Source organism: Balaenoptera physalus (genome assembly GCF_965194825.1).
Source record: "Balaenoptera physalus genome assembly, chromosome: 5".
Lineage (NCBI taxonomy): Eukaryota > Metazoa > Chordata > Mammalia > Artiodactyla > Balaenopteridae > Balaenoptera > Balaenoptera physalus.
Window position 1 is genome coordinate 79,045,621 of NC_138884.1, and position 12,746 is coordinate 79,058,366.

General features: G+C 40.6%; 1 protein-coding gene across 8 annotated transcripts in view; it reads left to right on the top strand.

Moving 5' to 3' along the window:
* TEC (tec protein tyrosine kinase) overlaps positions 1 to 12,746 on the top strand; it is a 142,579-nt gene that overhangs the window by 113,482 nt on the left and 16,351 nt on the right. For all 8 annotated transcript variants that reach the window (XR_014263871.1, XM_082462473.1, XM_082462478.1 and 5 more), the window contains 5 exons: positions 220 to 285; positions 5,244 to 5,298; positions 7,585 to 7,664; positions 9,124 to 9,257; positions 12,527 to 12,601. Coding sequence is in view for 7 of the 8 variants with exons in the window: in XM_082462473.1 (XP_082318599.1) it covers positions 220 to 285; positions 5,244 to 5,298; positions 7,585 to 7,664; positions 9,124 to 9,257; positions 12,527 to 12,601 (410 nt within the window). In the remaining variant the exon portion in view is untranslated. The remainder of the gene's footprint in view (positions 1 to 219; positions 286 to 5,243; positions 5,299 to 7,584; positions 7,665 to 9,123; positions 9,258 to 12,526; positions 12,602 to 12,746) is intronic.

A 12,746-nucleotide genomic window follows, 5' to 3' on the forward strand; every position in this document is an offset into this window, starting at 1 on the left:
TAATGCCTGCCTACCTCAGAATTTTTGTAAGGATCAAATGAGGAAGTACTTTGTAAATCATCAAATACTATAGCTATATTTACTTATTGGGGGTCAGCTAGTCTTTCTTATAAGCTTTAGACAATTTTATACTTTATTCCGGAAAGGCAGTAATTTTTCTTTTAGTGCTCTCTCAGTAAAATAATTTCAGTTTATCTAAAGTATTTTTCTTATTTCTAGGAGTGAAGGATATATCCCAAGTAATTACGTGACAGGAAAGAAATCAAACAACTTAGATCAATATGAGTAAGTAAAAGGTTATTTTGTGAATGTGGAGAACTAGAAAATGTTTTTATTTTCCTAATTATGTAAGACATTTTGGAGATTAATGGTTATCTTTCATTATCTTTAGAAGGATGTACTAACTTATCCTTAACTCAGTTGTCTAGGATGGTAAATAGACATTGTGAGAATTAGTTTCTATAATACACTTTACCTGAAGGTACTATGTGTGAATAGAATTACAGAAGTGAATATAATTGAATTGATTTTAAACGAATCATAGCTTTAGCTGACTTTGAAATACAGCTCATTGTTCATTCATTCAAGAAATCAAAATACACTTTCCCAGAGTGGCCTTTAAAAAAACATTTGATTGTTTCTTTTTTCTAACTATAATAACAATATGTGATTATTGTTTTAAAATTCTTTGAAAATACGAAAAATGTTAGTAAGAGAAATTATTCAGAAATCAACTAGAGTTGACCTCTGTCAACATTCATATATTTCCTTTCAATCTTTAGAATCATGCTGTATATACTGTTTTATATCCTGTTTAATTCACTTGACAGTATATTATGAGTGTGAGTATTTCCTCATGCCATTAAATGTACTTCGAAAACATTTTAATAATTGCATTATATTTCATTCAGTCATGAATTTTTCAAATGTTTACTGAGACCTTAGCGTGTATCAGGCACTGTGCGAGGCCTTAAGGGGTACAACCAGACATATGGCACATGGATGTGCAATAATTTATATAATCATTTCCTTATTTGTGTGGCATTATGTTGTTTAGGCATCTTTACTATGTAAAAATACTGGGATACCTCTTCCTGCTTATTGTCTTAAACTAGATCTCTAAAAATCTACGTGCTGAGCTAAAGGCTAGCTATGAACTTCTTTAAGACTCCTAATCATGCTGTGAAATTACTTTTCAGAGAAAACAATGGGCTGCTGTTTATATGCTCACTAGCAGTGCATGGCCAGGTTTTAGTGAGAGGCTCATATATACCAAATATATATGAGCCTTTTGTGGTCATTCTAAGTTGGTGTATTGACGCTTCATTCACTTCTTTAAAAACAACACTGTCACCACCACCACCAACACAAAGCTGTTTCCTCTGTCCGTGTTACTTCCTGTAATGTGAGTGTACCTTAAAAGTCTAGAAAAGGATTAACAGATTCAAAAGTCATAGCACTCGGTGGTGTGACCCCCGCGAAGTTGTTTTAGAAGTAGGTGAGGGTATACAAAGCATGTAACTAAAATAGTGGTTTTGTTCTTGAATACATTTTAGGAAAATAGAGTAGATCCTTAGAATTAGGGAAGATGCTAAAAGGTAAAAGCTTGGACCTGATTTTAAAGGGATCTGGCCGAGAAGTAACTGGTGATTTCAGGAGGGATGTGCTTGGAAACCAGATAATCCTTATCTAAATGTGAGACCTCCCCTTATGACTCATGGGATTACAAATAAGGGTTTTAGGAAGTTTATGATTCATTGCCATGCAATTTTTGGGTGCCTGGCTCCACCTCGGCATGAGCAAGTGAACTTGCTGTGGGAGTCCCCTCAGCCAGCTGCCCAGGGAGTGGGGATTCCACGTGGCGTGGTGCCAGCCCTGACTGGATGAGGAAGGAAAAACCTGTTCTCAGTGCTGACAGTCACTCCTGCTGTCTTTCCACTCCACTGTTGGTGTTGGATTTTGCTAAAGCCCATCCTGTAACACGTCTTAAATGTCTGCAGGGTTAAAAAGCCTTTTGCCAGCTGCTGAATCAAGAGCCCTTCTGCTGTTTGTTTCGGGGCAGGAGGAGTCCGGGCAATGACTGTCCACTGGGCTGGGCTCAGGACTGGCAGCCTGCAGCTCCCAGGGCCGTCAGTACCCTAGTTCCCACCTCCACACCCAGGTCCCAGTTGGAGGGGGACAGGACCATCGGAAGTGCTGCAGGAAAGAAACTGGGCTCGTTGTGGTGGTCAGTAAGCTGTTCTTTTTTTTTTTTTTTTAAATTTATTTATTTATTTATTTATTTTTGGCTGTGTTGGGTCTTCGTTTCTGTGCGAGGGCTTTCTCTAGTCGCGGCGAGCGGGGGCCACTCTTCATCGCGGTGCGCGGGCCTCTCACTATCGCGGCCTCTCTTGTTGCGGAGAACAGGCTCCAGACGCGCAGGCTCAGTAGTTGTGGCTCATGGGCCCAGTTGCTCCGCGGCATGTGGGATCTTCCCAGACCAGGGCTCGAACCCGTGTCCCCTGCATTGGCAGGCGGATTCTCAACCACTGCACCACCAGGGAAGCCCCAGTAAGATGTTCTTGATGGACGCATGTTAAAGGAAGAAGGTGACAGGGATGCAAGAACCCTTAGAACAGGAAAAGTCTAGGACAGGGCTTTGCGTGGGTGATCCAGGAGGCAAGGGCCAAAGTGAGAACCAGCAAAGATTATATAGCTCATTGGTTGGTTGGTTGGTTGTTTTCAATTTTTTGTTAGTTTATACCTGTTGCCTCCTTTTTCTAATTTACCCAACCCACCCTCTCCAAGAAGCTTGGCCAGGATCCATCCTTTCCAGAAGGTTGTCCCCAAAGCTGCTTTCCCCTCTATTCAGACAGCACTATGAAGTCCTGTCCCTCTGGAGTGTTTGAAGTGACTAGCCAAACTGAAACCCTCATTCCCATTAGGGTTTTGATACCTAAGAATGGAATGACAAACTACTTACAAATCCTGGACATTCTTTCTAGAAGTATATAGTTCCTTCATCAGGGGAAGCTAACTAACCTCCAACAGGCATTTCTGTGCCGGGCTCGTGGGCGACGCACGCGGGCTGGCGTCTGGGCGGCAGCCCTCCGGCTCACCACGTGTGCATCGTTCTTCCCGACAGGATGCGTTCAGCAGAGCCACTCTTGTCTTTCCCTCCTTGCCTGGTGGTAGGTATCATGGAAGAGGAAGAGAAGCCACAGAGAACCATTAGGAAATACTCACCACGAGATGACTCAGCTTTTGATTTGTTCATCGCTCCTTCCTCCTTTCCTTTCTTCAACATACCCTTCAAGGTCTGAGTTTATATCCTAGGGAGGAAAACATCCTTTCTGGGGAAACTGCAAATACCATACAAATGACCACTTAGAATAGGATTTGTGCTGTGGATTTTTTTTTTTTTCTTTCCTTATTTCTTTTATCCCTTCCCAGGAGCTTGAATATACCAAGTGAGGAAAGGACCTTTTTCTTTCTCTGAGTATCTTATATCGAATTTCTCTTGAGAGCGACAGTCTAGCTTTACTGATTTCTTGCATCTGAACGTAAGCCTGAACCTCCATCGCTTACTCTCACTGTGAAGATGTGGGCTTGGATCTCCTGTGATTAATAAAGAGAATTTTTTTTTTCAATCTTTCAGGTCCTGCTGGTTTATAATGCATAATGAGAGCTGCTGCTACCTTTTCTAATTAACTTTTATGATTGTTTTTGGTATCCTGACAAATATTTCTCCTATCAATGGGAAAGCTTTAGGGACAGAATCCATTCTGTTCTCCTCATTTATTTTATTTCTCAGTTGCATTCAGAAATTGATCAGAATTTAAATTTGCAATTTTGTTGAACTTGGTCTCAGTTCATAAAGTGGGATCCACAACAATGAGATCTTAATACCCACAATCCTGAGACCTGGTTAATCACTTCAGGCTCCAAATAAAATTGGAGCTTTTGGCTTGTGTTTAAATTGTGTTTTTGGCTTGTGTTGAGATTATAATTTGTGTTTGTCCACTCCAACTGCATAAAAGAATCCAGACCAAAAATGATCTTGTATTTTCTTCTTTGTATTTTTCCCTTCCTCAGTCAGGGAAGGCCTTTGTATTCGCTTGTCTCGGGGTGTTTGCTGGGCCAAAAGCAGGTGCTGTTTCTTTTATAAAAGGCTGAGGCAGTGGTGGAAACTTCACGGGTTTAGAGGGGCCAAGCTGGTTTCATAACATTGGAATCCTTGGGAAATAGGACTGTGATGGAGGGTTCTCTGCCCACTAAAGTCCATCTAGAACAAACCACACAAAACAAAACAAAAACCCAAGTTTAAAGCCGACAGTCTGCGTTCATCTTCTTTGGCCAACTTGCTCATAATCCCCTGGAGAGCTCGGGTTGGGGGAAGCAGGGAGAGGGAGTACCTCTGAGGATGAGGTGGGAGATGGCAGTATCCATCTTTCCTTAGGAAAGATTTCTCAAGGGTTAAGCAGGGGCACCGATATGCAGGGGCTTGGCACAGAGTGGTGGGAGGGCAGGTGCCACTGCTTGGCCCTGGCGGGATTCCTACAGTAGACCTTCGGAGGGCTGCCAGGGGTCAGGGCTGTGCTGGAACCAGTAAGTCTGGAAGACCCAGGAGGCCTGCTCTTCTGTTTTGCTCTGTTTCTTTCAATACTTGGGACCTTCGTGAAATTTGCAGGGGAGGCTTCATGATGATTTGAGATGAAATCTACTGCCTATTGGTGGGATGGGGGCTTGGGATTAGATTTAATTGGAATCCAAGACAATAACGTGGTGACATTTCCTGCGTATTTGAGTCAGTGGGGTAAAATTCATTCTTGCTGTTATTATAATAGTTAAAAATTAGAAATGATTTTTATGTTAAATAATGAAGAATAGCTTAAATAAATTATGGCACATCCAGACCGTGATGCACAGGACTACATTGCTTTGCAAAGGTGTGTATCATATACCGTTATATGAACAATTCAGGTTCTGATATAGCAAGTGTAGCTTGACCTCACTTTAATAAAGAAAATAAGAATGTCGGTGTACATATGTGTCTTCATAAAAATATGGGTAGAAAAAGTCTGCATGTATGTGTATCCAAATGCTACTAGTGGTTGTCTATATTATTGAAATTATGAATGAGGTCTTGTTCTTATTTATTGTTTGTTATTGATGAGTAATATTATCAATACCATGCTAATCCTAAAAAGAAAAAAGAACAATTTTAAAAACCTGAGGCCTTAAACATATCTTTTTCTGTTCAGATGGTATTGCAGAAATATGAATAGAAGCAAAGCAGAGCAACTCCTTAGAAGTGAAGTAAGTGTTTGTACTTGTCTTGTGGGTTTGGTTTCAGCACAAAATCAATTGTAACGAATCCCTGATGAGTAATTCCACCTACCTCTGTTTCTGAAGCCCAAAAAATACTATGACGTAAGTACAAGTTTTGGTTTTTTGAAATCATTTAAAAGTGAAGACTGCTCTATTAGTTTCCTGGGGCTGCTGTAACAAAGTACCACAGACTGAGTGGCTTAAACAGCAGAAGTTTGTTGTTTCATGGACCTAGAGGTTAGAAGCCTGCAATCCAGATGTCAGTGGGCGTGGCTCCTTCTGGGGGCTGTGAGGGAGGGATCTGTCCCAGGCCCCTCTCCTTTTCTCCCCGTGGTTCTTTCCTCGATGCATGCCTGGCTCTGTGTCCAAATTTCCCTTTTATAAGGACTCCAGTCATATAGGATTAGCCCCCCACCCCCACCCCATGACCTCATTTTCACTTGATTCCCTCTGTAAATATCCACAGAAGGTCACATTCTGAAGTACCAGGGGTTAGAACTCCAAAGTATGTTTTTTGAGGGGGAAACAATTAAACTCATAACAACAGGTAATAGCTATACACGGGCAACATTTTCTTTACTGTTTCTTACTGATTTATTATTTGCTACCTTGATATTAGTACATGTGTTTTTCCTTTTTGCTTGAAGTTTTTTGTTTTAAAATAGTTTACATCAGTGTTACGTGCTGTCTTTTATAAATTAAGTTTTAACACAATATTTAGTTGCCTTTAGAAATGTGCTAAAATTCTTACACTTTACAAAGAAATAAAGTGGAAGGATGAAATCTGCTATAGAGGAAACTAAGTGGACTTAATAAGGAGACCACCTGAGTCTAGCTGTGACTTTTCTAGTGTTTTTTGCATCTGTAAGACAGAGAGGTTGGATTAGAAGATGACCTCTACAGTCCTCTGCATTTATGATCTAGTTATTCTATTTAGTAATTGCTCCCAGTCTTTTAAACCTGTGCTTTCTCATTTTATCTCCTGCTTAGTATCCACAGTGGAGGTTTAGTTGGACACTTCTTTCTGTAGTTTATGTTACGAGAGCAATAGCAGGTGACTTTGCTTGATTCAGATGACACGTCACCTCTCCCTGCCCCTCCCCCTCTACAGGATTCTTACACGCCTCCCTGGTGACCTCACAATGAGAGGCAGCTCTAGGGAAGTGGGTAGCTAGAAGACCTGGGGTCCAAACCCTGGCTCTGCTACTTACTAGCTGTTTGATTTGGGGCAAATGTCCAACTTTTCTGTGTCCTATTTCCTTACCTGTAAAGTAAACAGGCAAGGAGGTAACAATAGTGCCTACCTCATAGGACTGTTTTGAGGACTGAGTAGCTCCACATATTAGAACATATTAAAACAGAGTAAGTGTTCAATAAACATGTTTTATTGATCGATTAACTGTTAGGATCATTGTCCCTAATTGTTCTTATCAGATTTATTTGTGGGCCTTTATTTCATTCCATTGTCTTCCCTAGGAATAAGAAGAAAATTTATTTTATTTTAATCTGTTAAACACACTTTCATTTTAAAGCAATTTCAGTGCTAGAGATTGACTGTGGCATTATTGGTGGAGAGGTGTTTGAGGTTCCTAGCTTCTGTTTCTTGCTCTTAGGCTAAGAACCTGTTGAGGATTTAGCTTTTGGTCATTCAGCGTGTTGCTGCCTTTTGGTTTTCTCTGCTTAAGTTGCTTGTGCCTCTGTCTCTCCTTTCGTAAAGAGTGATATTTAACATCGACTTCCAGGGGAATTAAGGATTTAAAAAAAAATCTTCCTATAAAGAGCACTGAGGTATTTACAGGAAAAATGCTGTGTGGATAGAAGATGATATTGAGTCGGGATTCAAGGCTTATAGCAAATATGAAAAATGTATGAAATGAAACCCAGTCATTAAGAAATACATTTTTCAGTAACTGTTTCCCCACATGTCCAGGACATAAAGGAATTGCAAAATTTTGTCTGTTAGTTCTGGAAGGGCCCTGAGAGATTGTCATGTTGAAATGTCTCGTACTAGTGTGTGTGAAGAGTTGTGATTGTGGGGAATTATGAGTGTGCTTTCTTTAACTAATCTCACGGTTCAGTAATGTGAAGAGGAAGGTCACATGGATGGGAGACGGTCACGTGGATGACTTACCTGTTGGTAAGTTGCACTTCTCCAAAGCAGATTTTCTCGGCAGAGGATAATAATCATAAAATCATAATATTGCGTTCTTGGATCTTCTCTGTGGCATTGGTATTTGTTATTGGATTGAAAAAAATTTTCTTCTTGGATTTTAGGATAAAGAAGGTGGTTTTATGGTAAGAGATTCCAGTCAACCAGGCATGTACACAGTCTCCCTTTATACAAAGTTTGGAGGGTAAGTAATCTCTCCCTCTCTCTCTGCTTAAATTCAGAGTTTTTATATGAAATTCCTATATAGTTTATATGGATTCCTAATTTTCAAAAAATAAGCTACAATTCAGCATTAAAAAAATCTGAACTTTATTTCTAAAGTCTATACCATTTTTATATTCATATTTAGTAATTTTCCTCATTTTCCATATATATATTTGTTCTGAATGACTACAGAAACTTTAGCAGCATTCCACAGATAATTACTTTGCACTGTGCTAGGTACTAAGGATACCACACTGAGCCAAGTAGACACAGACCCAGCCCTCCAGTAGCTTAGTGAGGGCTTCTTTCAGACAGGCAAACAGGCAGTGATGGTGTATGTGAGTGACTGCTATGAAGGGAGGGCAACGTGTGTGTGTGTGTTTGTGTGTCGGGGTGGTGGTGGGTGGTACATAGCCCAGACACATCTGAGTTAGTCATTAACGTTGTCTACTGACATCCAATGTGAGACCTGACAGGTGAGGCAGGCAAAAGTTGGAGAGAGGGCTTCCCTGGTGGCGCAGTGGTTGAGAATCTGCCTGCCAATGCAGGGGACATGGGTTCGAGCCCTGGTCTGGGAAGATCACACATGCCGCGGAGCAACTGGGCCCGTGAGCCACAACTACTGAGCCTGTGCGTCTGGAGCCTGTGCTCCGCAACAAGAGAGGCCGCGATAGTGAGAGGCCCGCGCAACGCGATGAAGAGTGGCCCCCGCTCGCCGCAACTAGAGAAAGCCCTCGCACAGAAACGAAGAACCAACACAGCCAAAAATAAATTAAAAAAAAAAAAAAAAAAAAGTTGGAGAGAGGGAAATGTGTTTCTGACACAGGAAATTGCCTGGACCTGGAAGTGAGGGAGCACTTGGTGAACTGACAACAGTGTATTGTAGCTGGACTGTAGAATGGGAGGGGCAGGGGGAAGGGAGGAGAGAGAAGCCTGAGAGGCAGAAGTGGAAGACATGTCACATCCATGTCAAGGAGTCTGAGCTTTATCTTCACAGCAGCAAGAGTTCTCTGGAAAGGATTTTCAGCAAGAGATGACTCAGGAAGGTCTAAGATATCTAAAATAGAATGTGTACATGATTTGTACATCTAGTTTATTAACTTTTAGAGGTCTTCTGGACATTTGCAACACCCAACAGCAGGGACAAAAAGCAGTATCCAGCTAGTAGCTATTTTAAGACTTTTAATTGTTGGTAAATGGAGTTTTGGTAAATGTTCTCTTTCACGATCTCATGCAAGAGACCAAGTATCAGTTATCAGTGACCACTTTATAACTTCCATCTGTTAATTTGAAAGGTGAAGCTAAGAAGAACATGGGGAAAAATAAAATTTGTGTAGAGAATAGAGGGGGCCATATGCAGGGACCCTGGTAGAAAACATCTTAAGGGTGAAGTTACATTATTCCAACTTGGTTCTAACGCATTCTGATTTTTGTTACAGAGAAGGTTCATCAGGTTTCAGGCATTATCATATAAAGGAGACAATGACATCTCCAAAGAAGTATTATCTGGCAGAAAAACATGCTTTTGGTTCAATTCCTGAGATTATTGAATATCATAAGCACAATGCAGCAGGTAAGTGAGCTGTTAAAACCTATTTCAAATATAAAGTAGTGATTAAAACGATTAGACATTGTGATGAATTCTTCCTTGAGCACGTTTATGTTGTAGTTAATTGTAGAATGTGATTGATTTAAAATTACTGCACATTAAGGAAATGATATATACAAAGAAAAATCAGAAATAATAACTCTAAAGAAGCCCCGTCTTGACCTTAAAACACAAGTTATCCTTATCGTGTGTGGCAAACGTTCACATCTGCCACTTACAATACAAGGTTTACATCCTTGGTACTGACAAAGAGTCTTTGCTTGACCGAACTTTAGTCAGTCTCCCGAACCATCTCCTGAGCCCATCTGTACACTTTCTTATAAAATCCAGTTTGGGCAGTAACCCTGCTAAATCACTTTAACCAGAACCCCTTACCCTTGAGATCTGATGTCTAATCACCCTCAATAACTGGTCGGGTTCCTCGTCTTCCACCGTCCCCCGGGGTAATGTCTGGGTACCCTGGCTTATCTTCAGCAAGAGTCTTGTTTGATTAGTTTGGCCAGAACCACTTTAAGCCCTCCCTGCGTTGATGTTTCTTTTAGTAATTTTCCATCCACTGATTCCCCACCCTTCTCCTGGGCTGTGAGTTCTCATTTGTCCAGGCTGTATTCGGAGTCGGGCCCATCTCTCTCCCCCACTTTAAAATCCCATTGCAGTGGTCTTTGTACCTATCACAGTGGTCCTGAATAAAGCCTGCTGGACCATCTTGAAAAGCATCATTGAATATTTTTTTTTCTTTAACAGTACCAAACTAAAATCCAATGTATGTCTATGTCACAGCTGTCACAGAAGCTGCCAGATGAACAGCTTAGGTTTAGGCCTGCATTAGAGGCTTCCAAAGACTAGCGTAAAAGTGTCCCAGACATGTCTTCCATCTTCCCAAATCTTTGCTACACTTAACCACCAGAGTGGGAACAAACCAAACATCAAAAACAAAACCAGAAACCACATTTGTGCCCTTGGAAGCGCCAGAGGATGAGGTAGAAAGATTTCTAGCCTTTGACTTCAAAGATGTAACTGAGCAGGGGTTAGCCAAGTGTCCAGCCCAATTTATGGAAAATTAACTTTTGAAATTTTATCAAAGGCCTTTGCCAAGTCTGTTGCTATTTGTGACTCTGCTCACGTCTCTCAGATAATGATAGGAACAGTTATTGAGACATAATTTACACACCATAAAGTTCGCCCACATGATGTGTACAACTCAGTGTTCTGTAAATTAGTGTATTTACAGAGCTGTGCCAACTATCACCATAATCTGAGGTCATTTTCAGCATCCCCCGTGAAGAAATCTTGAACTCATTAGCAACCACCCCTTAACCCCTTCCACCAGTCCTGCCCTAGGCACCCACTAATCTACTTTCTATCTCTACAGATTTGCCTATTCTAGACATTTCATGAAAATGGAATCATACCATATGTAGTCTGTTGTGACTATCTTCTTTGAGCATAATATTTTTGACATTCCTCCATGTCGTAGCCTATATAAGTACTCCACTCCTTTTTATTGATGAATAATAATCCATTGTGTGGATTTTGTTTATCCATTTTGTATCATTCATCAGTTGATGGACATTTGGGCTGTTTCCACATTTTGGCCATTATGAGTAATGCTGCTGTGAACATTTGTGTACAAGTTTTTGCGTGAAACATGTTTCATTTCTTTTGGGTACTAACCTAGGAATGGATTTGCTGGATCATATAATAACTCCGTGTTTAACATTTGAGGAACTGATTTCATATCAATTTATCCCCTGAAGAACTTTTTCTTATCTTTTATTCTAGTCTTTTTCAGCATTCACATTCCCCTATTTCTTTCTTTTTGTTCTTGTGTGAATTTTTATGCTATCTCAATTCACTCATTTCAGAAACATGTATTAAGTGCCTACTGCATGCCAGGAACTATGCCGGACTGTAGGCATACTATGGTGAACTAGATGGCTATTGATCTTGTCTCTCCCACATCTTACCATCTGGTAGGGGAGACAGAGAAGTACATAACAATATTAAATTACTATGAGATATGCTGTATTAGAGGAAATACATAGTGCTACAGGTGTTTATAGGAGAAATACCTGGGATTTCTTATTTAGTACTGTAAGCAACTTAAGTTAAAGGATTTAAGGTGCCTCACTGATTTCCAGTAGTTGTGTTATTCCCAGTTGTTAATATTGTAGAGCCCAATTTTTATGCTAAGATTACAAATGCTGAGTTATGTCAGGTGAACTACTTTAATTTTTAGTAGACTACTGTAATTCCATTTCATAATTCAAATCTCATACTAGAAAAGAACATGAAATAATAATTGATAATAATTGTTGGAAACCTTTTAACATCCTTTAAAGTGTTTGCAAGATACCATGCTAGCATAGTGCCTGATAAACACTGTATTTTAAAAAAAAAATGTTGAATGAATAAAAACGTATATTTAAAAAACATGAAATTGTCGGCTCAGAGAGTAGCGAAACCAAGCAGGACCCTGTGGGGGCCTTCCTGGGTACAAAAGCTCCTCTGTGTTTCCCGTTTCTTGTTTGGAAAAAAAAAAAAAAAAAAAAAGGCTTTAGTCTCCTAAGCCTTCCCCAAGCTCCAAAGAGCAGGCTCAAGCAGTTAATGATTAGAGTCACAGGACTCCTAGTTCCTCCTGCAGGGATGTAGATAACAATCTGATGCATATCTTTGAGTCGCTCTGCAGAAACTAAGACCCCCATCCGGGTGGAGGATGGTGACTACATGCTGACAAGCAGGTAGACCCCAGGCTGGTTGGAACCAGAAGGTTGATGATTGAGATTCCTGAAACATCACCCTGTTACCTACCGTCGGCCAATCAGAAGAAGGTCCACGAGCTGATCACTTGTCTTACTACCCTCTCCCCTAACGATGTCTTTAAAAACCCTTGTCGAAGGCGACTGGGGAGTTTGGGTCTTTTGAGTACAAGCCCCCCGTCCTCCTTGCTTGGCCCTGCAATAAACCTTTTTCTGCTCCAGACTCCGACATTTTGGTTTGTTTGGCCTCACTGCGCATCAGGCGCACAGACTTGGTTTTGACCACAGTAGGATCATCTTCCTTCCTGCCTTCCTTTATTTTTTGCTAGCACATAGCAGAGGGCTATATATACACAAAGAAGATGAGCACTAAGCGAATAAATGAATGAATTTTGTAAGTGAGTTTCTAGTTTAGCGCTTTACCATGCCGAATGATTGCGTGAATTCAACTGTAATACTCTTTTTGATTTCTAGGACTTGTCACAAGGCTGCGGTACCCAGTTAGCACAAAGGGGGAGAATGCACCAACCACTGCAGGATTCAGCTACGGTAACTCCTTTTGTAGTTGCATGGCAAATTTTCCTTGAAAAGAACCCGTTATCCCAAGACCAGTTTAGATGTGTAGAATTCCACATAGCGGAACTGTTTTTATATAAGTTTACCGTGTGAGATGTTAGATGATTACACTTATAGC